The 26086-nt window shown below is 49.7% G+C and overlaps 2 protein-coding genes across 2 annotated transcripts; both read left to right on the forward strand.

The window, feature by feature from the left end:
* The first annotated feature begins 1187 nt into the window (after positions 1-1187).
* On the forward strand, positions 1188-2615 carry LOC136017461 (inositol 1,4,5-trisphosphate receptor-interacting protein-like 1). Its single transcript, XM_065685781.1, has one exon. It carries the CDS (start codon positions 1188-1190, stop codon positions 2613-2615), a length of 1428 nt encoding a protein of 475 aa, XP_065541853.1.
* Positions 2616-9407: 6792 nt separating this feature from the next.
* LOC136017462 (inositol 1,4,5-trisphosphate receptor-interacting protein-like 1) lies at positions 9408-10835 on the forward strand. The gene has a single exon (XM_065685782.1). It carries the CDS (start codon positions 9408-9410, stop codon positions 10833-10835), a length of 1428 nt encoding a protein of 475 aa, XP_065541854.1.
* Positions 10836-26086: the final 15251 nt, after the last annotated feature.

A 26086-nucleotide genomic window follows, 5' to 3' on the forward strand; every position in this document is an offset into this window, starting at 1 on the left:
CATTTAAAGACTCCTGGCATTTAAAGGTACTCACAGTTGCACGGAAAACCTGACAACAGCCTTCCTTCTTACACAGCCTGATCCTGACAGCCATCCTTCCTTGGCATCTTGGGACTTCCAGGAACTATCCCAGAATAATAATTCCCTCTGTGATAGGAATTCTGTTTCTGTAGCATGACAGTCAGGGGATTCAGGGAAAAGTGAATATAAACAGCAAGATGACAGCACTGCAAGGCAGATACTCAACATAAGGACATGGAGCTGCCTCACAGCTGCTTAATTCCCCCACCTGCCTGTCCCCAGCAATCTGCAGGTCCCCTCCCTGCTCCCCCCGCCACCAGCTCCCTTCCTCCTTCCCTCCCTCGAGACCCACTGAATTCCTTCTTTCTCCAGCACTCTAAAACAGTAAACTACACAGGATTCTCTCTTCATTTTGTTAACCATGTATAAGAGTTGGCCACTACAAAATAAAGTTCTAAATTAATAAAGCTCTATTTTATTGATAGCTCTTACTATCGATACTGGGTTGAACTGGGGCTCAACCCTCCGGTCCCCCCTGTTCTATTTCTGATCCAGCAAAGCATGGGAGGTGTGTCCCGGCAGAGGTCCCACCACTCCCAAGAGTTGCAGGAACCGGCTGCATTCAGGCAATAATTTTTATTGTGTTACGGAGATCCTGCCTTTCACTCCCGGCCAGATTCTGCTTACTAGCTGGCCCGCGGTTGTTCGGGCGAGACTGCGGTGCGCCCGAGGCGCCTGTAACGGCACAGGGGACGCGTCACAATGGGGGATGGCTATGAGGGTGCCTGCAGGCAGCACCGGCCCAGAACGGCCTGGGGCAGCAGTGAGTGCGCACGCGGGGGGAGGCTGGGCTGGACAAGGGCCGGGGCAGAAACGTGGGCCCTGGGGGGGGTGTTCGCCCTGCGTCGAAACCCTGGCTGCGAGCGCCTCGGGCAGGGCACGCTGCTGCTGCCTCCGTGCCTGGGCGCAGGCCTTGCTGCCTCCCAGCTGCCTCGTTCCCTCTCCTGCCTGTCCGCAGCTCTCTGCGGCTCCCGTCCGCGCTTCCCCGCGCACCAGCTCCCTTCCTCCTTCCCTCCCTCCCAGCCCCACTGAATTCCTTCTTTCTCCTGCAGGCCATGGGCCTCGCAAGGCTCTTATTCTGGGTTCTGCAAAGCATATGCGTGCCCATGGTCGGTGATGAGTTGGATGAAGCCACACGTGAGTGCATGCAGCAGCTTTCGAAGATGCTCACGGAGGAGATGGCTCGGATAGCGCAGGAGCTGCATGAAGTCAAGGAGCTGAAGAGAATAGAGCACAACGGTGTGACCTGGAGTGGCCTGCTCTCTGCTGCCTTGTGGAACTGGAAGTTTTGGGTGATCGCCGGCTTCCTGCTCCTCCTGATTGCAGGGCTCTGCTGCTGCTTTAGCAAAAGAAGCCCTGAGCTGGACGGCAGCATCAGCGATGAAGAGGAGGAAGACAGTGCCTCTGGCGTGGCAGATTTTGACACGTACATTGCAATGCGCAACGAGTGGTCATTGAACGAACTGTGGAACCAGAGCGAGTGGGTGGATGCGCTGGTGGAAAACCTTCTCTTTGCTTGCCAAGGGTCCAACTTACTGTCAGAGGGTTTCTTCCTGGAGCTGGGACCAGCCATGGGAGTGGGCAGCGCCTTTGATTGCTGGAGTCCCCAGGAAGACGAGCCTGTCTACCGTATGCTCGTGTGCCTGAAGCCCTGCCGTGGCTACACCTTCTGCCTGGAGCCAGGCACCGTGGCAAACGAGTCCCGCATCCGTGTGGAGCTGGAGCGCACATGCACCGCTCAGCAGACGGTGGGACCCATGCCGTGCTTCCTTCACAACCGCAAGGAGCAGCTCAGGAAGAAGCAGAAGCCCAGGCTCCTGCATGCCCTCTGCACCGGCTCCTATCTAGATGTGCAGAAAACTGCTTGCTGGTTCCAGGATATGGTGAGGGAAAACAAGGCAATTGCGCGCCTGTTACGTTCACGTTACTACCTTCTGACTGTGCTGCCCTCCAGACGCTCCTGCAAAGTGGCACTTCAACATATCTCTGGGAGAACCACGGTCATTGAGATGAACTTTGTCGTGCAGCTGGGCAACTCAGACATCTTCATGAGCAGCCAGGCGAGAGAGGGTATCTTCAGCCCAAGCACAACGTGGACATTGACCTTCGCCAGGGCAGAGGCAAAGTTCTTGTGGCTGATGTTCGATCAGACCCCAGACGACACCTTGCTCAGCTGCCTGCAACTCTGCACCCGCATGCTGGCGGGCACAAGCTTTTCCAGCTATGCCTTGAAGACGGTGGTGATGCACCCCCTGACCACCACAGCCCTGTCAGGCTGGCGCAGGAGACATTTCCTGCTGCGGCTAGGTGACATCATGAGGTACCTGCGCCGCTGCTTGGAGGAGAAACGCCTCGACCACTTCTTCTTTGGCAATGAGAAGATTCCTGAGGAGATCGTCTTGCCCCCAGCCTTGCAAAGAGCCAAGCCATTCAACCTCTTCCAGCATCTGGCGCAGGATCCGGCTGCCCACGAGCAGGCAATGCGTGAGTTCGTGGAGCTGCAACACCGGCTTACAGCACAGATCTTCTTCTAGGGGCACTGAAAGTGGTCTTCATGCAGAGAGGGCTGAGGCCCTCATTGATTCCTTCGTTATTTCATTAAATGCCCGTTTTCCTTCCCCAGTCCACTGCTATTCCCTCACTTCTGTTTGCAGCAACTGCTATAGGCGTTCGACTAATATACCGTAGTCATAGATCCAGAGCCGACACCAACCTGTCATGCCGAGAAATGTCCCAAGTTCCTTGAGCGTCCTGGGGTTGAGGGGTTTGGCAGATCGTTTTCTTGCGTTCTTGTCCTAATTTCCACTGCTCCCCTGAGACCTCATACCCCCGGTAGGTGACTTCTTGCTTCATTGTTTGTGCCTTTTGCTGAGATACCTTATATCCTTCAAGTCCATGAGAATTTAACAGGCTTACCATCCATTCGCTACATCTGTTTGAAGTTTCGGTGGCTATCAATAGGTCGTCCACTTCAAGCTTAGCAGCTTTATCCAGTTGTTGGTTGTTCTGTTGTTCCTCAGTGGCCCGACTTTTGGGGACTTGGGCATCTTCATGGCGCACCTTCACCACCAGGTTCTGCACCCGAGCAGCGATATCTTGCTGAAGTACCGCAGCCCAGATGGGTTTACCTGTGCTTTGCCGTTTGCTCTGCTTCCAGCGCTGCAACCACCCACCCACACAGGGCATTCGCCACCATCCATGAATCAGTAGAGAGATAAAGTACTGGCCGCTTTTCTCGTTCAGCAGTGTCCAAGGCAAGCGGTATGTCTTTCACCTTGGCAAACTGACTCGATTCACCCTTTCCTTCAGCAGTTTTTGCACCTTGTTGTCGAGGTCTCCATACAGCTGCCTTCCATCTCTGATGCTTTCCCACAATATGGCTGGACCTATCAGTAAACAAGGCATACTGCTTTTTCACTTTCTGACTGTTTATTATACGGCGACGCCTCACGCATCACATCCTCCTCTGTTGACATTCCAAAATCTTTGCCCTCTGGCCAGTCAATGTTGACTTCTAGAATTCCTGAACAACTGGGATTTCCTGTTCAAGCTCACTGTGTACTTAGTGCAGCCCACTTACTCCATGTAGCACTGGTTGCATGATGTGTAGAGGAGACCTTGCCTTTGAACGTCCAGCCCAGCACTGGCAACCGGGATGCCAGGCGGAGCTGTGCTTCAGTGCCAATCACTTCTGAAGCAGCTCGAACCCCTTCATAGTCTGCCAGTATCACTTTTTCAGTTGGTGTATATCTGGCCTCAGATCCTCTCTATCCCCCACTCCAAAAGCTGAGGGGTCGACCTAGAGTCTCTCCTGGAGCTTTCTGCCAGAAGCTCCAGGTAGGACCATTCTCCCCAGCTGCGGGGATTACATTTTATACATCTGGCCCGGTCCGGACTGGTCCAAGGGGTCCTGCATGAACTATCTCTCGTTTAATCTGCTCAAAGGCTTGTTGTTGTTCATGGCCCCATTCTTCTTCCGGGTCACATGGCAGAGAGGGCTTACAATCAAACTGTAATTTGGGATGTGCATTCTCCAGAACCCCACAACACCCAAGAAAGCTTGTGTTTCTTTCTGATTGGTTGGTGAAGACATTGCTGTTATCTTGTTGATCACATCTGTGGGGATTTGGTGACATCCATCTTGCCATTTTATTCCCAAAAAATTGAATCTCCTGTGTAGGTCCCTTGACCTTACTCCGTTCTATTGCAAAACTGGCTTTCAGCAAGATTTGGATTATTTGCCTCCCTTTCTCAAAGACTTTTTCTGCTGTACCAACCCACACGATAATGTCGTAAAAGTATTGCAGGCGTTCTGGAGCTTGCCCCTGTTCCAGTGAAGTCTGGATCAGTCCACGGCAGATGGTAGGGCTGTGTTTCCACCCCTGGGGCAGTTGGTTCCAAGTGTACTGGACACCCCTCCAAGTAAAAGCAAACTGTGGGATGCACTCTGCTATCAAAGGAATTGAGAAGACTGCGTTGGCAATATCGATTGTGGCATACCACTTGGCTGCCTTTGACTCCAGTTCGGATTGAAGTTCTAGCATGTCTGATACAGCAGCACTCTATGGTGGTGTGACTTCATTCAGGCCACGAGAGTCTACTGTTATTGTCGACTCTCCGTTAGACTTTCTCACTGGCCATATGGGGCTATCAAAGGGTGAGCGGGTGCTACTGATCACTCCTTGTCTCTCCAGTCTACGGATCAGCTTACGGATGGGAATCAGGGAGTCTTGGTTGGTGCGATATTGCTGCCGGTGCACCGTTTTGGTCGCAATTGGCACTTGTTGTTCTTCGACCTTCAGCAACCCCACAACAGAAGGATCCTCTGAGAGACCAGGCAAGGTGGACAACTGCTCAGTTTCCTCGGTCTCCAGAGCAGCAATACCAAAAGCCCATTGGTACTCTTTTGGGTCTTTGAAGTACCCTCTCCCAAGGTAATCTATGCCAAGGATGCGTGGAGCCTCTGGACCAGTCACAATGGGGTGCTTTTGCCACTTCCTCCCAGTCAGGCTGATCAACTCCTGGGGTCGTATGGGTAAGTACCTAGGCCAATGAGCACTTTCAACATTTTGGAATTTCACCTCTCAACAAGTGAAAATCCGGAACGAACTAGTCGGACATTACTACTGTAGCTATCCTGGAGGAGAAGGAGGATATGGGAAGGAAGGAAGAAAGGAAGAATGGACGGACGCAGCAGGAAGACATTTCTGTTACCGGCTGGCTCTCCCAGAGAAGGCCAAAGGCGCACTTGCCTATAGTTGTCACCAGATGGCTCCCAAGGAACAAAGGTGGCGACAACACCGAGAGCGCAGACCAGATGAGTCTCATGACCTGCGAGTCTGTCATATCATAACCCACCTCCAAAGTACAACAGAATGATAACCTTAGCCTCACAGACAGACATCACAGGGAGCAGACAGGACAAGAGCAGTACCAGTGAGCACACACACATTAACTCTGGGAACGCTATGACCACTGACTACCGCACTACCATGAATGCTTGCAACAAATTTGTTCTAACATGCTCGGGTCAGATGTGTCTTTATCGCAACCCAGTGCCCCATACTGGGTGCCAAAAAGGACTGTCACGGTTTAACTGCGGCTGGTAACTCGGTACCATGCAGCCACTCCCCCAGTTTCCCCTGCCCCTGACAGGATGAAGAGGAGAATTGTAAGAATGTAAAACCTGTGGGCTGAAATAAGAACAGTTTAATAATTGAAATTAGGTAAAATAGTGTGATAATAGAAATAATACCAACGATAACAATAGTGATAATAATAATAGACAGCAACAAGAAGAACAGAAAGCAAGCTCAGGAAACACAAGTGGTGCACAGCGCAATCACTCACCACCTGCTGACTGATACCCAGCCTGACCCAAGAGTTGATCAGTCCCTTCTGGATAACTCCTCCCAGTCTATATACTGGGCATGATGTGCTGTGGTTTGGAATACCCCTTTGGCTAGTTTGGGTCAGGTGTCCTGTCTCTGCTTCCGCACGGCTTCTTGTGCTCCTCGTCACTGGCAGAGCATGAGACTGAAAAATCCTTGAATGGTGTAAGTCAAACTGAGCAAAACCTAAAACTTTGGTGTGTTTTCAGTACTTTTCTCAGACTGAAGCCAAAACACAGCACTGCACCAGCTACTAAGCAGAAAATGAACTCTGTCCAAGTCAAAAGCCAGAATATGGCAACATGGTGCCCAAGAAAGGATTTAGTCAGATAATGGGACTCATTTCTGGAACAAGCTTACAGATACTTGGGTCAAAGAGCATGGCATCAAGTGGATATGTCACATGCCTTATCATATCAGGGATGCGATATACCTCTTATAATGGACGGCAGATTTTTGCTGTGATGCAGAATTCAATTAATGCTGTATAATTGATAACATCCTAGAAATCCTACTAAGCAATATTAAACAGCCATACATAATTCTATGCCTAAATACTTTATTAAGGTTAGCTCCCTATTTCTAACTAGGTAACTGTTCCGCTTACTGATAACTTGACTGGCTGTTGGGCGAAGGTTAAGTGCGTGCCACCTTTCCTTCCCATCTTAGAGCTCTTGTGGGAAACACATGTTGAGCCATGCACTGTTACATAACTAGTTTGTTCTGGATAGTTCTGCTGGCAAGGAATGCAAAGGGAAAATTATTTAAGTAATATGGGGACAGTGTAAGAAAATGTGAAGCAATAAGCATGGCAATGGGATACAGGCTTTACAATGAATCTTAAAAGCACACGAAAATACAGAATCACCATCAGTGAAGCAGTGTAACAGCACAGGGGACGCGTCGCAATGGGGGATGGCTAGGAGGATGTCTGCAGGCAGCCCAGAACGGCCTGGGGCAGCAGTGAGTGCGCACGCAGGGGGGAGGCTGGGCTGGACAAGGGCTGGGGCAGAAACGTGGGCCCTGGGGGCGGGGTGCTCGCCCTGCGTCGAAACCCTGGCTGCGAGCGCCTCGGGCAGGGCACGCTGCTGCTGCCTCCGTGCCTGGGCGCAGGCCTTGCTGCCTCCCAGCTGCCTCGTTCCCTCTCCTGCCTGTCCGCAGCTCTCTGCGGCTCCCCCGCCCCCCCCCCCCCGTCCGCGCTTCCCCGCGCACCAGCTCCCTTCCTCCTTCCCTCCCTCCCAGCCCCACTGAATTCCTTCTTTCTCCTGCAGGCCATGGGCCTCGCAAGGCTCTTATTCTGGGTTCTGCAAAGCATATGCGTGCCCATGGTCGGTGATGAGTTGGATGAAGCCACACGTGAGCGCATGCAGCAGCTTTCGAAGATGCTCACAGAGGAGATGGCTCGGATAGCGCAGGAGCTGCATGAAGTCGAGGAGCTGAAGAGAATAGAGCACAACGGTGTGACCTGGAGTGGCCTGCTCTCTGCTGCCTTGTGGAACTGGAAATTTTGGGTGATAGCCGGCTTCCTGCTCCTCCTGATTGCAGGGCTCTGCTGCTGCTTTAGCAAAAGAAGCCCTGAGCTGGACGGCAGCATCAGCGGTGAAGAGGAGGAAGACAGTGAAGAAGAAGATGCCTCTGGCGTGGCAGATTTTGACACGTACATTGCAATGCGCAACGAGTGGTCATTGAACGAACTGTGGCATGCTTCCCTTGGTGCAACGTGTAATCATTGCTTACATTATTTCACTGTGCACCTCTGAGAGAAGACATGCTCTGCACAGTGGAAGACAGCAATTAGATCTCCCTTAGCCTGCCTTCTCGGAGAGATGCAGTGCTTGACAGCTGTGGTGTGGTGCAGTGCATGGCTGTGTCCTGGGTTCAGCAGTAGCAGTTGTTTTTCTTGGTAGCTGGTGCAGTGCTGTGTTTCGACTTTTGGCCTGGGAACAGCACTGATAACACTGATGTTTTTAGTTACTGCTCAAATGTTTTATTCTGGCTAAGGACTTCGTGAGTCTCATGCTCTGCCAAGGACGAGGGGAGGCTGGGAGGAAGCAGAGACAGGACACCTGACCCAAGCTGACCAAAGAAGTATTCCATACCACAGCACGTCATGCCCGGGATGTAACTGGGAGTTACTCAGCAACTTTGACCTACTATTACTCAGTAAATAGTGCCAAGCATAGATTAATCCATATCCTATTCACAGCATTTCATTCACTGTAAGATTTTCTTACAATTGGCAGATTGGCATTTAAAGACTCCTGGCATTTAAAGGTACTCACAGTTGCACGGAAAACCTGACAACAGCCTTCCTTCTTACACAGCCTGATCCTGACAGCCATCCTTCCTTGGCATCTTGGGACTTCCAGGAACTATCCCAGAATAATAATTCCCTCTGTGATAGGAATTCTGTTTCTGTAGCATGACAGTCAGGGGATTCAGGGAAAAGTGAATATAAACAGCAAGATGACAGCACTGCAAGGCAGATACTCAACATAAGGACATGGAGCTGCCTCACAGCTGCTTAATTCCCCCACCTGCCTGTCCCCAGCAATCTGCAGGTCCCCTCCCTGCTCCCCCCGCCACCAGCTCCCTTCCTCCTTCCCTCCCTCGAGACCCACTGAATTCCTTCTTTCTCCAGCACTCTAAAACAGTAAACTACACAGGATTCTCTCTTCATTTTGTTAACCATGTATAAGAGTTGGCCGCTACAAAATAAAGTTCTAAATTAATAAAGCTCTATTTTATTGATAGCTCTTACTATTGATACTGGGTTGAACTGGGGCTCAACCCTCCGGTCCCCCCTGTTCTATTTCTGATCCAGCAAAGCATGGGAGGTGTGTCCCGGCAGAGGTCCCACCACTCCCAAGAGTTGCAGGAACCGGCTGCATTCAGGCAATAATTTTTATTGTGTTACGGAGATCCTGCCTTTCACTCCCGGCCAGATTCTGCTTACTAGCTGGCCCGCGGTTGTGGGGGCGAGACTGCGGTGCGCCCGAGGCGCCTGTAACGGCACAGGGGACGCGTCACAATGGGGGATGGCTATGAGGGTGCCTGCAGGCAGCACCGGCCCAGAACGGCCTGGGGCAGCAGTGAGTGCGCACGCGGGGGGAGGCTGGGCTGGACAAGGGCTGGGGCAGAAACGTGGGCCCTGGGGGGGGTGTTCGCCCTGCGTCGAAACCCTGGCTGCGAGCGCCTCGGGCAGGGCACGCTGCTGCTGCCTCCGTGCCTGGGCGCAGGCCTTGCTGCCTCCCAGCTGCCTCGTTCCCTCTCCTGCCTGTCCGCAGCTCTCTGCGGCTCCCGTCCGCGCTTCCCCGCGCACCAGCTCCCTTCCTCCTTCCCTCCCTCCCAGCCCCACTGAATTCCTTCTTTCTCCTGCAGGCCATGGGCCTCGCAAGGCTCTTATTCTGGGTTCTGCAAAGCATATGCGTGCCCATGGTCGGTGATGAGTTGGATGAAGCCACACGTGAGTGCATGCAGCAGCTTTCGAAGATGCTCACGGAGGAGATGGCTCGGATAGCGCAGGAGCTGCATGAAGTCAAGGAGCTGAAGAGAATAGAGCACAACGGTGTGACCTGGAGTGGCCTGCTCTCTGCTGCCTTGTGGAACTGGAAGTTTTGGGTGATCGCCGGCTTCCTGCTCCTCCTGATTGCAGGGCTCTGCTGCTGCTTTAGCAAAAGAAGCCCTGAGCTGGACGGCAGCATCAGCGATGAAGAGGAGGAAGACAGTGCCTCTGGCGTGGCAGATTTTGACACGTACATTGCAATGCGCAACGAGTGGTCATTGAACGAACTGTGGAACCAGAGCAAGTGGGTGGATGCGCTGGTGGAAAACCTTCTCTTTGCTTGCCAAGGGTCCAACTTACTGTCAGAGGGTTTCTTCCTGGAGCTGGGACCAGCCATGGGAGTGGGCAGCGCCTTTGATTGCTGGAGTCCCCAGGAAGACGAGCCTGTCTACCGTATGCTCGTGTGCCTGAAGCCCTGCCGTGGCTACAACTTCTGCCTGGAGCCAGGCACCGTGGCAAACGAGTCCCGCATCCGTGTGGAGCTGGAGCGCACATGCACCGCTCAGCAGACGGTGGGACCCATGCCGTGCTTCCTTCACAACCGCAAGGAGCAGCTCAGGAAGAAGCAGAAGCCCAGGCTCCTGCATGCCCTCTGCACCGGCTCCTATCTAGATGTGCAGAAAACTGCTTGCTGGTTCCAGGATATGGTGAGGGAAAACAAGGCAATTGCGCGCCTGTTACGTTCACGTTACTACCTTCTGACTGTGCTGCCCTCCAGACGCTCCTGCAAAGTGGCACTTCAACATATCTCTGGGAGAACCACGGTCATTGAGATGAACTTTGTCGTGCAGCTGGGCAACTCAGACATCTTCATGAGCAGCCAGGCGAGAGAGGGTATCTTCAGCCCAAGCACAACGTGGACATTGACCTTCGCCAGGGCAGAGGCAAAGTTCTTGTGGCTGATGTTCGATCAGACCCCAGACGACACCTTGCTCAGCTGCCTGCAACTCTGCACCCGCATGCTGGCGGGCACAAGCTTTTCCAGCTATGCCTTGAAGACGGTGGTGATGCACCTCCTGACCACCACAGCCCTGTCAGGCTGGCGCAGGAGACATTTCCTGCTGCGGCTAGGTGACATCATGAGGTACCTGCGCCGCTGCTTGGAGGAGAAACGCCTCGACCACTTCTTCTTTGGCAATGAGAAGATTCCTGAGGAGATCGTCTTGCCCCCAGCCTTGCAAAGAGCCAAGCCATTCAACCTCTTCCAGCATCTGGCGCAGGATCCGGCTGCCCACGAGCAGGCAATGCGTGAGTTCGTGGAGCTGCAACACCGGCTTACAGCACAGATCTTCTTCTAGGGGCACTGAAAGTGGTCTTCATGCAGAGAGGGCTGAGGCCCTCATTGATTCCTTCGTTATTTCATTAAATGCCCGTTTTCCTTCCCCAGTCCACTGCTATTCCCTCACTTCTGTTTGCAGCAACTGCTATAGGCGTTCGACTAATATACCGTAGTCATAGATCCAGAGCCGACACCAACCTGTCATGCCGAGAAATGTCCCAAGTTCCTTGAGCGTCCTGGGGTTGAGGGGTTTGGCAGATCGTTTTCTTGCGTTCTTGTCCTAATTTCCACTGCTCCCCTGAGACCTCATACCCCCGGTAGGTGACTTCTTGCTTCATTGTTTGTGCCTTTTGCTGAGATACCTTATATCCTTCAAGTCCATGAGAATTTAACAGGCTTACCATCCATTCGCTACATCTGTTTGAAGTTTCGGTGGCTATCAATAGGTCGTCCACTTCAAGCTTAGCAGCTTTATCCAGTTGTTGGTTGTTCTGTTGTTCCTCAGTGGCCCGACTTTTGGGGACTTGGGCGTCTTCATGGCGCACCTTCACCACCAGGTTCTGCACCCGAGCAGCGATATCTTGCTGAAGTACCGCAGCCCAGATGGGTTTACCTGTGCTTTGCCGTTTGCTCTGCTTCCAGCGCTGCAACCACCCACCCACACAGGGCATTCGCCACCATCCATGAATCAGTAGAGAGATAAAGTACTGGCCGCTTTTCTCGTTCAGCAGTGTCCAAGGCAAGCGGTATGTCTTTCACCTTGGCAAACTGACTCGATTCACCCTTTCCTTCAGCAGTTTTTGCACCTTGTTGTCGAGGTCTCCATACAGCTGCCTTCCATCTCTGATGCTTTCCCACAATATGGCTGGACCTATCAGTAAACAAGGCATACTGCTTTTTCACTTTCTGACTGTTTATTATACGGCGACGCCTCACGCATCACATCCTCCTCTGTTGACATTCCAAAATCTTTGCCCTCTGGCCAGTCAATGTTGACTTCTAGAATTCCTGAACAACTGGGATTTCCTGTTCAAGCTCACTGTGTACTTAGTGCAGCCCACTTACTCCATGTAGCACTGGTTGCATGATGTGTAGAGGAGACCTTGCCTTTGAACGTCCAGCCCAGCACTGGCAACCGGGATGCCAGGCGGAGCTGTGCTTCAGTGCCAATCACTTCTGAAGCAGCTCGAACCCCTTCATAGTCTGCCAGTATCACTTTTTCAGTTGGTGTATATCTGGCCTCAGATCCTCTCTATCCCCCACTCCAAAAGCTGAGGGGTCGACCTAGAGTCTCTCCTGGAGCTTTCTGCCAGAAGCTCCAGGTAGGACCATTCTCCCCAGCTGCGGGGATTACATTTTATACATCTGGCCCGGTCCGGACTGGTCCAAGGGGTCCTGCATGAACTATCTCTCGTTTAATCTGCTCAAAGGCTTGTTGTTGTTCATGGCCCCATTCTTCTTCCGGGTCACATGGCAGAGAGGGCTTACAATCAAACTGTAATTTGGGATGTGCATTCTCCAGAACCCCACAACACCCAAGAAAGCTTGTGTTTCTTTCTGATTGGTTGGTGAAGACATTGCTGTTATCTTGTTGATCACATCTGTGGGGATTTGGTGACATCCATCTTGCCATTTTATTCCCAAAAAATTGAATCTCCTGTGTAGGTCCCTTGACCTTACTCCGTTCTATTGCAAAACTGGCTTTCAGCAAGATTTGGATTATTTGCCTCCCTTTCTCAAAGACTTTTTCTGCTGTACCAACCCACACGATAATGTCGTAAAAGTATTGCAGGCGTTCTGGAGCTTGCCCCTGTTCCAGTGAAGTCTGGATCAGTCCACGGCAGATGGTAGGGCTGTGTTTCCACCCCTGGGGCAGTTGGTTCCAAGTGTACTGGACACCCCTCCAAGTAAAAGCAAACTGTGGGATGCACTCTGCTATCAAAGGAATTGAGAAGAATGCGTTGGCAATATCGATTGTGGCATACCACTTGGCTGCCTTTGACTCCAGTTCGGATTGAAGTTCTAGCATATCTGATACAGCAGCACCCTATGGTGGTGTGACTTCATTCAGGCCACGAGAGTCTACTGTTATTGTCGACTCTCCGTTAGACTTTCTCACTGGCCATATGGGGCTATCAAAGGGTGAGCGGGTGCTACTGATCACTCCTTGTCTCTCCAGTCTACGGATCAGCTTACGGATGGGAATCAGGGAGTCTTGGTTGGTGCGATATTGCTGCCGGTGCACCGTTTTGGTCGCAATTGGCACTTGTTGTTCTTCGACCTTCAGCAACCCCACAACAGAAGGATCCTCTGAGAGACCAGGCAAGGTGGACAACTGCTCAGTTTCCTCGGTCTCCAGAGCAGCAATACCAAAAGCCCATTGGTACTCTTTTGGGTCTTTGAAGTACCCTCTCCCAAGGTAATCTATGCCAAGGATGCGTGGAGCCTCTGGACCAGTCACAATGGGGTGCTTTTGCCACTTCCTCCCAGTCAGGCTGATCAACTCCTGGGGTCGTATGGGTAAGTACCTAGGCCAATGAGCACTTTCAACATTTTGGAATTTCACCTCTCAACAAGTGAAAATCCGGAACGAACTAGTCGGACATTACTACTGTAGCTATCCTGGAGGAGAAGGAGGATATGGGAAGGAAGGAAGAAAGGAAGAATGGACGGACGCAGCAGGAAGACATTTCTGTTACCGGCTGGCTCTCCCAGAGAAGGCCAAAGGCGCACTTGCCTATAGTTGTCACCAGATGGCTCCCAAGGAACAAAGGTGGCGACAACACCGAGAGCGCAGACCAGATGAGTCTCATGACCTGCGAGTCTGTCATATCATAACCCACCTCCAAAGTACAACAGAATGATAACCTTAGCCTCACAGACAGACATCACAGGGAGCAGACAGGACAAGAGCAGTACCAGTGAGCACACACACATTAACTCTGGGAACGCTATGACCACTGACTACCGCACTACCATGAATGCTTGCAACAAATTTGTTCTAACATGCTCGGGTCAGATGTGTCTTTATCGCAACCCAGTGCCCCATACTGGGTGCCAAAAAGGACTGTCACGGTTTAACTGCGGCTGGTAACTCGGTACCATGCAGCCACTCCCCCAGTTTCCCCTGCCCCTGACAGGATGAAGAGGAGAATTGTAAGAATGTAAAACCTGTGGGCTGAAATAAGAACAGTTTAATAATTGAAATTAGGTAAAACAGTGTGATAATAGAAATAATACCAACGATAACAATAGTGATAATAATAATAGACAGCAACAAGAAGAACAGAAAGCAAGCTCAGGAAACACAAGTGGTGCACAGCGCAATCACTCACCACCTGCTGACTGATACCCAGCCTGACCCAAGAGTTGATCAGTCCCTTCTGGATAACTCCTCCCAGTCTATATACTGGGCATGATGTGCTGTGGTTTGGAATACCCCTTTGGCTAGTTTGGGTCAGGTGTCCTGTCTCTGCTTCCGCACGGCTTCTTGTGCTCCTCGTCACTGGCAGAGCATGAGACTGAAAAATCCTTGAATGGTGTAAGTCAAACTGAGCAAAACCTAAAACTTTGGTGTGTTTTCAGTACTTTTCTCAGACTGAAGCCAAAACACAGCACTGCACCAGCTACTAAGCAGAAAATGAACTCTGTCCAAGTCAAAAGCCAGAATATGGCAACATGGTGCCCAAGAAAGGATTTAGTCAGATAATGGGACTCATTTCTGGAACAAGCTTACAGATACTTGGGTCAAAGAGCATGGCATCAAGTGGATATGTCACATGCCTTATCATATCAGGGATGCGATATACCTCTTATAATGGACGGCAGATTTTTGCTGTGATGCAGAATTCAATTAATGCTGTATAATTGATAACATCCTAGAAATCCTACTAAGCAATATTAAACAGCCATACATAATTCTATGCCTAAATACTTTATTAAGGTTAGCTCCCTATTTCTAACTAGGTAACTGTTCCGCTTACTGATAACTTGACTGGCTGTTGGGCGAAGGTTAAGTGCGTGCCACCTTTCCTTCCCATCTTAGAGCTCTTGTGGGAAACACATGTTGAGCCATGCACTGTTACATAACTAGTTTGCTCTGGATAGTTCTGCTGGCAAGGAATGCAAAGGGAAAATTATTTAAGTAATATGGGGACAGTGTAAGAAAATGTGAAGCAATAAGCATGGCAATGGGATACAGGCTTTACAATGAATCTTAAAAGCACATGAAAATACAGAATCACCATCAGTGAAGCAGTGTAACAGCACAGGGGACGCGTCGCAATGGGGGATGGCTAGGAGGATGTCTGCAGGCAGCCAAGAACGGCCTGGGGCAGCAGTGAGTGCGCACGCAGGGGGGAGGCTGGGCTGGACAAGGGCTGGGGCAGAAACGTGGGCCCTGGGGGCGGGGTGCTCGCCCTGCGTCGAAACCCTGGCTGCGAGCGCCTCGGGCAGGGCACGCTGCTGCTGCCTCCGTGCCTGGGCGCAGGCCTTGCTGCCTCCCAGCTGCCTCGTTCCCTCTCCTGCCTGTCCGCAGCTCTCTGCGGCTCCCGTCCGCGCTTCCCCGCGCACCAGCTCCCTTCCTCCTTCCCTCCCTCCCAGCCCCACTGAATTCCTTCTTTCTCCTGCAGGCCATGGGCCTCGCAAGGCTCTTATTCTGGGTTCTGCAAAGCATATGCGTGCCCATGGTCGGTGATGAGTTGGATGAAGCCACACGTGAGCGCATGCAGCAGCTTTCGAAGATGCTCACAGAGGAGATGGCTCGGATAGCGCAGGAGCTGCATGAAGTCAAGGAGCTGAAGAGAATAGAGCACAACGGTGTGACCTGGAGTGGCCTGCTCTCTGCTGCCTTGTGGAACTGGAAATTTTGGGTGATAGCCGGCTTCCTGCTCCTCCTGATTGCAGGGCTCTGCTGCTGCTTTAGCAAAAGAAGCCCTGAGCTGGACGGCAGCATCAGCGATGAAGAGGAGGAAGACAGTGAAGAAGAAGATGCCTCTGGCGTGGCAGATTTTGACACGTACATTGCAATGCGCAACGAGTGGTCATTGAACGAACTGTGGCATGCTTCCCTTGGTGCAACGTGTAATCATTGCTTACATTATTTCACTGTGCACCTCTGAGAGAAGACATGCTCTGCACAGTGGAAGACAGCAATTAGATCTCCCTTAGCCTGCCTTCTCGGAGAGATGCAGTGCTTGACAGCTGTGGTGTGGTGCAGTGCATGGCTGTGTCCTGGGTTCAGCAGTAGCAGTTGTTTTTCTTGGTAGCTGGTGCAGTGCTGTGTTTCGACTTTTGGCCTGGGAACAGCACTGATAACACTGATGTTTTTAGTTACTGCTCAAATGTTTTATTCTGGCTAAGGACTTCGTGAGTCTCATGCTCTGCCAAGGACGAGGGGAGGCTGGGAGGAAGCAGAGACAGGACACCTGACCCAAGCTGACCAAAGAAGTATTCCATACCACAGCACGTCATGCCCGGGATGTAACTGGGAGTTACTCAGCAACTTTGACCTACTATTACTCAGTAAATAGTGCCAAGCATAGATTAATCCATATCCTATTCACAGCATTTCATTCACTGTAAGATTTTCTTACAATTGGCAGATTGGCATTTAAAGACTCCTGGCATTTAAAGGTACTCACAGTTGCACGGAAAACCTGACAACAGCCTTCCTTCTTACACAGCCTGATCCTGACAGCCATCCTTCCTTGGCATCTTGGGACTTCCAGGAACTATCCCAGAATAATAATTCCCTCTGTGATAGGAATTCTGTTTCTGTAGCATGACAGTCAGGGGATTCAGGGAAAAGTGAATATAAACAGCAAGATGACAGCACTGCAAGGCAGATACTCAACATAAGGACATGGAGCTGCCTCACAGCTGCTTAATTCCCCCACCTGCCTGTCCCCAGCAATCTGCAGGTCCCCTCCCTGCTCCCCCCGCCACCAGCTCCCTTCCTCCTTCCCTCCCTCGAGACCCACTGAATTCCTTCTTTCTCCAGCACTCTAAAACAGTAAACTACACAGGATTCTCTCTTCATTTTGTTAACCATGTATAAGAGTTGGCCGCTACAAAATAAAGTTCTAAATTAATAAAGCTCTATTTTATTGATAGCTCTTACTATCGATACTGGGTTGAACTGGGGCTCAACCCTCCGGTCCCCCCTGTTCTATTTCTGATCCAGCAAAGCATGGGAGGTGTGTCCCGGCAGAGGTCCCACCACTCCCAAGAGTTGCAGGAACCGGCTGCATTCAGGCAATAATTTTTATTGTGTTACGGAGATCCTGCCTTTCACTCCCGGCCAGATTCTGCTTACTAGCTGGCCCGCGGTTGTGCGGGCGAGACTGCGGTGCGCCCGAGGGGCCTGTAACGGCACAGGGGACGCGTCACAATGGGGGATGGCTAGGAGGGTGCCTGCAGGCAGCAGCGGCCCAGAACGGCCTGGGGCAGCAGTGAGTGCGCACGCCGAGGGGAGGCTGGGCTGGACAAGGGCCGGGGCAGAAACGTGGGCCCTGGGGGGGGTGTTCGCCCTGCGTCGAAACCCTGGCTGCGAGCGCCTCGGGCAGGGCACGCTGCTGCTGCCTCCGTGCCTGGGCGCAGGCCTTGCTGCCTCCCAGCTGCCTCGTTCCCTCTCCTGCCTGTCCGCAGCTCTCTGCGGCTCCCGTCCGCCTTTCCCCGCGCACCAGCTCCCTTCCTCCTTCCCTCCCTCCCAGCCCCACTGAATTCCTTCTTTCTCCTGCAGGCCATGGGCCTCGCAAGGCTCTTATTCTGGGTTCTGCAAAGCATATGCGTGCCCATGGTCGGTGATGAGTTGGATGAAGCCACACGTGAGTGCATGCAGCAGCTTTCGAAGATGCTCACGGAGGAGATGGCTCGGATAGCGCAGGAGCTGCATGAAGTCAAGGAGCTGAAGAGAATAGAGCACAACGGTGTGACCTGGAGTGGCCTGCTCTCTGCTGCCTTGTGGAACTGGAAGTTTTGGGTGATCGCCGGCTTCCTGCTCCTCCTGATTGCAGGGCTCTGCTGCTGCTTTAGCAAAAGAAGCCCTGAGCTGGACGGCAGCATCAGCGATGAAGAGGAGGAAGACAGTGAAGAAGAAGATGCCTCTGGCGTGGCAGATTTTGACATGTACATTGCAATGCGCAACGAGTGGTCATTGAACGAACTGTGGAACCAGAGCGAGTGGGTGGATGCGCTGGTGGAAAACCTTCTCTTTGCTTGCCAAGGGTCCAACTTAGTGTCAGAGGGTTTCTTCCTGGAGCTGGGACCAGCCATGGGAGTGGGCAGCGCCTTTGATTGCTGGAGTCCCCAGGAAGACGAGCCTGTCTACCGTATGCTCGTGTGCCTGAAGCCCTGCCGTGGCTACACCTTCTGCCTGGAGCCAGGCACCGTGGCAAACGAGTCCCACATCCGTGTGGAGCTGGAGCGCATATGCACCGCTCAGCAGACGGTGGGACCCATGCCGTGCTTCCTTCACAACCGCAAGGAGCAGCTCAGGAAGAAGCAGAAGCCCAGGCTCCTGCATGCCCTCTGCACCGGCTCCTATCTAGATGTGCAGAAAACTGCTTGCTGGTTCCAGGATATGGTGAGGGAAAACAAGGCAATTGCGCGCCTGTTACGTTCACGTTACTACCTTCTGACTGTGCTGCCCTCCAGACGCTCCTGCAAAGTGGCACTTCAACATATCTCTGGGAGAACCACGGTCATTGAGATGAACTTTGTCGTGCAGCTGAGCAACTCAGACATCTTCATGAGCAGCCAGGCGAGAGAGGGTATCTTCAGCCCAAGCACAACGTGGACATTGACCTTCGCCAGGGCAGAGGCAAAGTTCTTGTGGCTGATGTGCGATCAGACCCCAGACGACACCTTGCTCAGCTGCCTGCAACTCTGCACCCGCATGCTGGCGGGCACAAGCTTTTCCAGCTATGCCTTGAAGACGGTGGTGATGCACCTCCTGACCACCACAGCCCTGTCAGGCTGGCGCAGGAGACATTTCCTGCTGCGACTAGGTGACATCATGAGATACCTGCGCCGCTGCTTGGAGGAGAAACGCCTCGACCACTTCTTCTTTGGCAATGAGAAGATTCCTGAGGAGATCGTCTTGCCCCCAGCCTTGCAAAGAGCCAAGCCATTCAACCTCTTTCAGAATCTGGCGCAGGATCCGGCTGCCCACGAGCAGGCAATGCGTGAGTTCGTGGAGCTGCAACACCGGCTTACAGCACAGATCTTCTTCTAGGGGCACTGAAATGTCTGCTGGCAAGGAATGCAAAGGGAAAATTATTTAAGTAATATGGGGACAGTGTAAGAAAATGTGAAGCAATAAGCATGTCAATGGGATACAGGCTTTACAATGAATCTTAAAATGACATGAAAATACAGAATCACTATCAGTGAAGCAGCAATTATTTCACAAGTCATAGAATCATAGAATCATAGAATCATAGAATAGTTAGGGCTGGAAAGGACCTCAAGATCATCTAGTTCCAACCCCCCTGCCATGGGCAGGCACACCTCACACTAAACCATCCCACTCAAGGCTCAGTCCAACCTGACCTTGAACACTGCCAGGGATGGAGCACTCACAACCTCCCTGGGCAACCCATTCCAGTGCCTCACCACCCTAACAGGAAAGAATTTCCTCCTTATAGCCAATCTAAACCTCCCCTGTTTAAGTTTTAACCCGTTACTCCTTTTCCTGTCACTACAGTCCCTAATGAGGAGTCCCTCCCCAGCATCCCTATAGGCCCCCTTCAGGTACTGGAAGGCTGCTATGAGGTTTCCATGCAGCCTTCTCTTCTCCAGCCTGAACAGCCCCAACTTCCTCAGCCTATCTTCATATGGGAGGTGCTCCAGCCCCCTTATCATCCTCGTGGCCCTCTGGACTTGTTCCAGCAGTTCCATTTCCTTTTTATGTTGAGGACACCAGAACTGCACACAATACGCCAGGTGAGGTCTCACAAGAGCAGAGTAGAAGGGCAGGATCACCTCTTTCGACCTGCTGGTCTCGCTCCTTTTGATGCAGCCCACGACACGATTGGCTTTCTGGGCTGCGAGCGCACACTGCTGGTTCATGTTCATTTTCTCATCGACCAGCACCCCAAGTCCTTCTCCGCAGGCCTGCTTTGAATCTCTTCTTTGCCCAATCTGTAGCTATGCCTGGGATTGCTCTGACCCAGGTGTAGGACCTTGCACTTGGCATGGTTGAACTTCATAAGGTTGGCATCAGCCCACCTTACAAGTGTGTCAAGGTCCCTCTGAATGGCATCCCTTCCCTCCAGCATATCTACCGGACCACGCAGCTTGGTGTCATCGGCAAACTGCTCTACCCCTGTCCATCAATTCTGTAGCCCCATCATAGGAGGCCACCAAATTGGTCAGGCACGATTTGCCCACGGTGAAGCAATGCTGGGTGTCACCAAGCACCTTGTTGTTCTTCATGTGCCTTAGCATGTTGTCCAGGAGAATGTGCTCCAAGATTTTACCAGGCACAGAGGCGAGACTGACTGGTCTTTAATTCCCCGGGTCTTCCATTTTCCCCTTCTTGAAAATGGGGGTTATATTTCCCTTTTTCCAGTCGTCGGGAACTTCACCTGACTGCCATGATTTTTCAAATATGATGGTCAGTGTCTCAGTAACTTCACTTGCCAGCTCCTTCAGGACCCGCGGATGGATTTCATAGATCCGCGGATGGATTTAAAGTCAATCACTTGAACTGTGCAAACTGTTTAAATGGGAAGGTATATTTAGCAATTTGAGACAAATTGAAGTTCTTGAAAGAAATGGGTTTGCTGAGACTATGACACACATTAAATAGTTGACAGGACTGCTTAATGTGTTGTTATATTTATAATGAGGATCCCATGTCATTGTCTAATTTCATTATAAGTGTGATATATGCACGCCTAACACATCAAGGGGTAATGTGCAGATGTACGTTGTTCATAACACTATCATCAATTCCACCACTGTTGACAGCCAGCTCATGGAAATAAACTGCCAAATCCCAGCAGGATTCTGCGATACAGAGTTTGAACCCCTCATATGAGTGATGAATATCCTATGCAGAAGTCTTGCACTTCTGAAGAGCGGAAATCAAAACTCTTGGGAATCAAATGGCCCCATTTGCTATGCAGCTTATGACATATCTGTGTTAAGCAACACCTTTTGAAAAATTATATTTAAAGAAAAAAATTGCCTACTGACTAGACTATTGGTTGTAGTCAGTACTCATAGGAATAGGAATAGGGCATCTGACTCATCTGAAGTTAAGCCTTAGCGACTCTTATTTCGTGCAAGTTTTGGTCATGTGCTGGCTGCTGGCTAAGTACAAAAAATGGTATTGTGAAGGGCCAGAGTTTACCAGGATACCTGTCAATACCCAAACACACAGAGAGGACAGAGGAAGGACTGTACAGTCTCTGCTAACACAGCAGCTTTCCCATCTTTAAAAATCTGCTGCAGAGAAGGGAAAATTTGCTCCTCAGGCTCGTGGTGATAATGGCATCACTGTCATGCAAGGAAGCTGCATGTTGGGAATTAGGAAGGGCTCTCTTGAGAAGCAGGAAAACTGCTGAAAGAGACCCTGAGCTTTCCGTCAGTGTTCTTGAATGACAAACTGGACAGTTCTCAGGAATATCATAAGCAAACAAGCATTCAATCTCAGTTTTCAGTAGTTCTACATTTCTGTCTAAACACAGAGTTTTCTGACAAAAACTGAGTTTAAGCAATAAACTTCCAACCAGCTCTACTTTTGCAACGGCAAATGAGTAAGTAAACTGAATTCAACATCATTAGTAATCTGAGAAATGAAGTGTACAAGTGTTTGAACTGTGCACTCAGGAGTGGACACTTAAAGCAACTTGAACTTAGAACTGCATATAGCTCATGTGTGTAGAAGCAGGGCTGAAAGGCAATCAATGGTCTTTGTCTGAGAACTCTGTTTCTGGAGCTGCAAACATTAGATTTACCAGGGATTAGTGCCCTCAGTGTCACACTCCTGTATCTAAGATTCATTGAGGTTTACAGCTGTAATAAAATTAGGCTGTGTTCAGTTCTGGAGGCCAAAGGACTCCTGCTGAGCTTGGGACAGTCAAGGAGACAGAGCCAGTTGACAGTGGGGTAGCTGGGATATCTCCTGGAACCACCCTATGGCTGGTGGGTGAGCCATGACCCCCCTCTGGTACCTACTGCCCCACAGGAGCTCCCATGCGCTCGCTCTTCTTTCCCCTCTGCCCACCAGCAGCTCAGTGTCTGGGTTGGGAGCTTGGGGCTCCTTGGGTTAAAAGCTCTTCCACCCCCTGTTTCTTACCATCCCCTGACATTGAAAACTATCCCAGACTCAGACAAGTGTTGGTGGCTTGCACTGATTTCTCTATCAAACCTTGCATCTTTTAATTAGCAGATCTTGATTAGTAATCAGGGAGACTTCAATAGAAAAAGCCAAGGACCTCTTTGCTGCCTCTCCTTGCTGAATGAATATACATCCTCCATGCCCAGGGGTCCCAGAGTCACCCAGAACATCACACCAACATGCCAGCTGTGTTGACAGGGATGGTGCCTGACCTGATCTGTGTGGTCAGGACTGCACTGTCTGGTGGTGGAGGAAGGAGGCTGCTCTCTGTGGGCTCTCCTGATTTACTTCTCCGTTTGCCTCAGACAAGACAAAGAGCAAATCAACTCTGCAGGCAGTAATCGGGAACTGTCTATTAATATGCCTAATTTTCACTGACCTGGAAAGAGTGGTTATCTTGTCCAAGGATGCAGTTCTTATTTCACACTTCTTAAACAAGTCTTGTCTTCTATGAAGACTATTTCATGAAATGGTTTGCAGTTCGTTGTCAGAAGCACTTCTCTAAGCAAACTAGCGATGAGGTGTTCCCATCTGCTTTCCCATCAGTTTGCAGTGTGGTGTAGCTGAACCTCCCAACGACACACCTCTGCTGGGAAACAGAAGCCCAGTGGCAAATGTCATTAAGCATCATTATGTTGTTATGAAATACAAGGTCTTTAGGCTTCCACAAAGAAGCATTTCTGAGCAGGAATGAGACCATCAAGGAAGGTTCTCATCTTGAAGGGCTTTTGTCTAGTTACACTAGGATCACAGTTTCTTTCATGACTAAAATATCATTGAAGGAAGTGCTCTGTCAGTAAGACTGATGCTAAAATACAACTTGAGAAGTATTTTATTGGTCTAAAAAAGAAAAAGAAAAAAAGACAAACAGAATGGGGAGTTGAACAGTAATTCTTTTGTATGAGTTTGAACTTGTGCTTGGCTGTGGCTGAGGTTCTTTCTGTTTGAAACTTTGAATTCAAAGTTCAGGTTTGGTTCTGGTAATAAAGTTTTTTCTTAACATGAATTTAATAATGATAAATGTCCAAATTGTTCATAGTGCGGCTCAGCTCCCTGAGAAGCCTTTTGTACAGAACCATGCCTGGAGGAATACCAAAGGTTAGCATTTCCCAGCCGAATATAGTATACACTGTCATCTTCAAAGCATCCCACATAGGTGAGCTCAGATGAGCAATCACAGCCTCCTACAGAAAGTGCAAAATAAGGGCAGGCAGCATTTTGACCCTTGCACATTTGGAAATGGGAAAGGATTCACTGAACATTTCCTCCAGAGCAAACGAGATCATTGTTCCTCTTAGACACCCATTTTATTTCTGAATTACTGTACTGTGAGAAGTGACCCAGTATTTGCTTTAATATAACAGAACTGTATTTTCTTTTCAGTGCTGTGTGAAACTTCAAGTTATCCTTTTCCCATTCACCTTGTGTAAAACTGGTATTAGCCACTGTCTACTGATGCTATTTTAACATGCTTCAAAGATAATAGAAGTTTGTTCCCTGGTACATTGAATTCCAGTGTTCACTATTTTTGGCAGAGTATTGAATAATATGATTTTATTTTGTTCCCTTAAAGAGTTAAGCAAAAAGATTAGATATGCCTAAACTGAGCTGGCCTTGACATTTTCTCAGCACTTCTTGGTACCAGTTATTTTCTGAAATGAGGTTCCCAATGCCTATTACCCAGGACACAGGTAGGGGTGAGACAGCCAGAACAGCACCCTCACAGCACACAGGGCTGAGCAGTGGGTTTGGCACAGCACCTGTGGCAGCACTTGGGCTTCTCCCAGTGTCTGACTGGGTGTCAGACACTGACAGATACTTGACCTTACCTGTTCTTGGGGTTGATGTGGAGCTATAGGGCGGATGATGCCCAAGGACAACACCTGCAGCCCATCCTGGCAGAGTGTGATGAACTAAGCCTTTCACATTTTACAGTCTCTAATGGCTGAAAACAATCCCCACTATAAATAATTTACCTGAGAACATTTTAGAGATAGATTTACAGTTGTTTTCATTCTTTCTCAAAAGAAAAAATCACAGATTGGAGAAAACTACTCATCTGCATAGGATTCCTATTCCTTCACTCATAAGCCTTTGCAAGAGAGGCAGGGATACCTGTTTCAGAATCAGTGCAGGCCTCCACGACTGGCAGAGTTTATATTTACTGGTGATACCTTCTTTTAACACAGACAGAGTAATATAATCACTCAGCGTGGAGATCTGTTCTCCAGTCTGTGCACAGTGCTCATTTCGGTCAAAGGACCTTGACTGGAGAAGGTTTTTTTTTTTATTTTTACATGAGTTGTATCAGCCAGGGCTCAAACATATTCTGTGGGCTCATTTTTTATCATTCTAATTCCTCTGCAGAAATTCTGATAACAACAGTTTCTTCTGAGCCAGAGGAGGGGAGGTGGAGTGGGAATCGCTCCTGCACTCTGTACAAATCCTAAATTACTCTTTCTGAAATCAGGTGGTGAAATAAGACCATCAGCGTAAGCAAAGATGAAATAACCATACACAACAAATGCTTCATGCTTCACGGTCATCTTTATGCCTCTGTCAGTAGTACATGGCTTGATTTTTACAAAGATGTGAGGAGCCACAAACATGAATACCATGCTAAGCATGGCAAATAGTTTCGTTTGAAACTTAATTAGAAATTCCCAAGAACCAAGCATTTTTCTCAGCATGACCCTAATTCAAGTGCATTGAAATTAATAAAAATATTTCTCTTCAACTTGGAAACAGCCCCAGCAGTCATAAGCACTTGCCTAAGTCTGAAAACCAAAACAGAATTCAAATGCTCAGAGTTTACCCAGCGAGTACTATGCAAGTTTGATCCAATATATCTTCAGACACTAAGCAGTCTTCAATATATCTGCTTTCTAATAGAGAAAAGCTGAAAATTTTTAACCAAGAGAAACAACCAATATGTCAAAAAATTGATCATTAACACCAACCAGACACGTAACTTTCAGAAACACTAACTTCTCCCCATTTTCTGGTCACCCAGGACACTGGTGAACAGGAACAGGAGCCCAGCTCTTTGAGGATATTTGGCTAATTATGGGTTGTCTGACACCAGAAGTTACTTTGGCCTAAGAGATTATGTCTATTTTCCTCAAAATATGTGACAATATTTTATTACTGGGCTACCTTCCTCTCAGAACAGTAAAATTCCCGCTTTCCCTGCCCCCTCCTCTCCCAAGATTTCTGCAGTTCTGGTGGGTTTATTCTGAAGAATAAAACCAATTTAAAGGTGAAGATTTCATCTGTGGTTGAAGAGGGTGGCACTGCAAGTTGCTGGAAGCTCAGAAAGCACTTTGAGGAATTGCTATTATATGTTCAGCTTGCTCTTCTTCCCCTTGACATCAGTTCTTGCCTGCAGTCAGGGTGAGATGCTGCCCAAGACAAACAGAAGGCAGCCCAGGGAACTGAGGAGGTGACACCAGGTCTGGGGAAGCACTGTGCAGTGACTGCTTTGATGTAACATCCCTCTAATTAATAGGATTAACTTTGGATGTTATCAGTTTTCCATGAGTATCTCAGTTAATGCACATACACATAGGGGTGCTCAGAGAAGCCAGGAATCTTCTATTAATATTGTTGGATATTTTGGGGGTGGGATAATCTGAATTCATTATCTTGAATATTCATATCCGGAAACTTCTTCTGAAGGTCCTTTGGACCCTGATCTAAAATAAGTTGAAGGATGGGTATATATCGCTTTCATAGAGGCACAAAAGAAAAGAATAGAAATTGCACTAATCTACTCCAAACAAGTCAGATCTGTAAGTACAGAAGTTATATTGAAGGCAGAGAAATAATGTAGCAAGAAAATGCTAGGCATATTTAAAGAAACTGTCCTTATAACCAGAAATTTGAGAGCAAGGAACAATATGGAGATAAATGGGTGTAAT

Source organism: Lathamus discolor, chromosome 6, assembly GCF_037157495.1.
Source record: "Lathamus discolor isolate bLatDis1 chromosome 6, bLatDis1.hap1, whole genome shotgun sequence".
In the NCBI taxonomy this organism is placed as follows: Eukaryota; Metazoa; Chordata; class Aves; order Psittaciformes; family Psittacidae; genus Lathamus; species Lathamus discolor.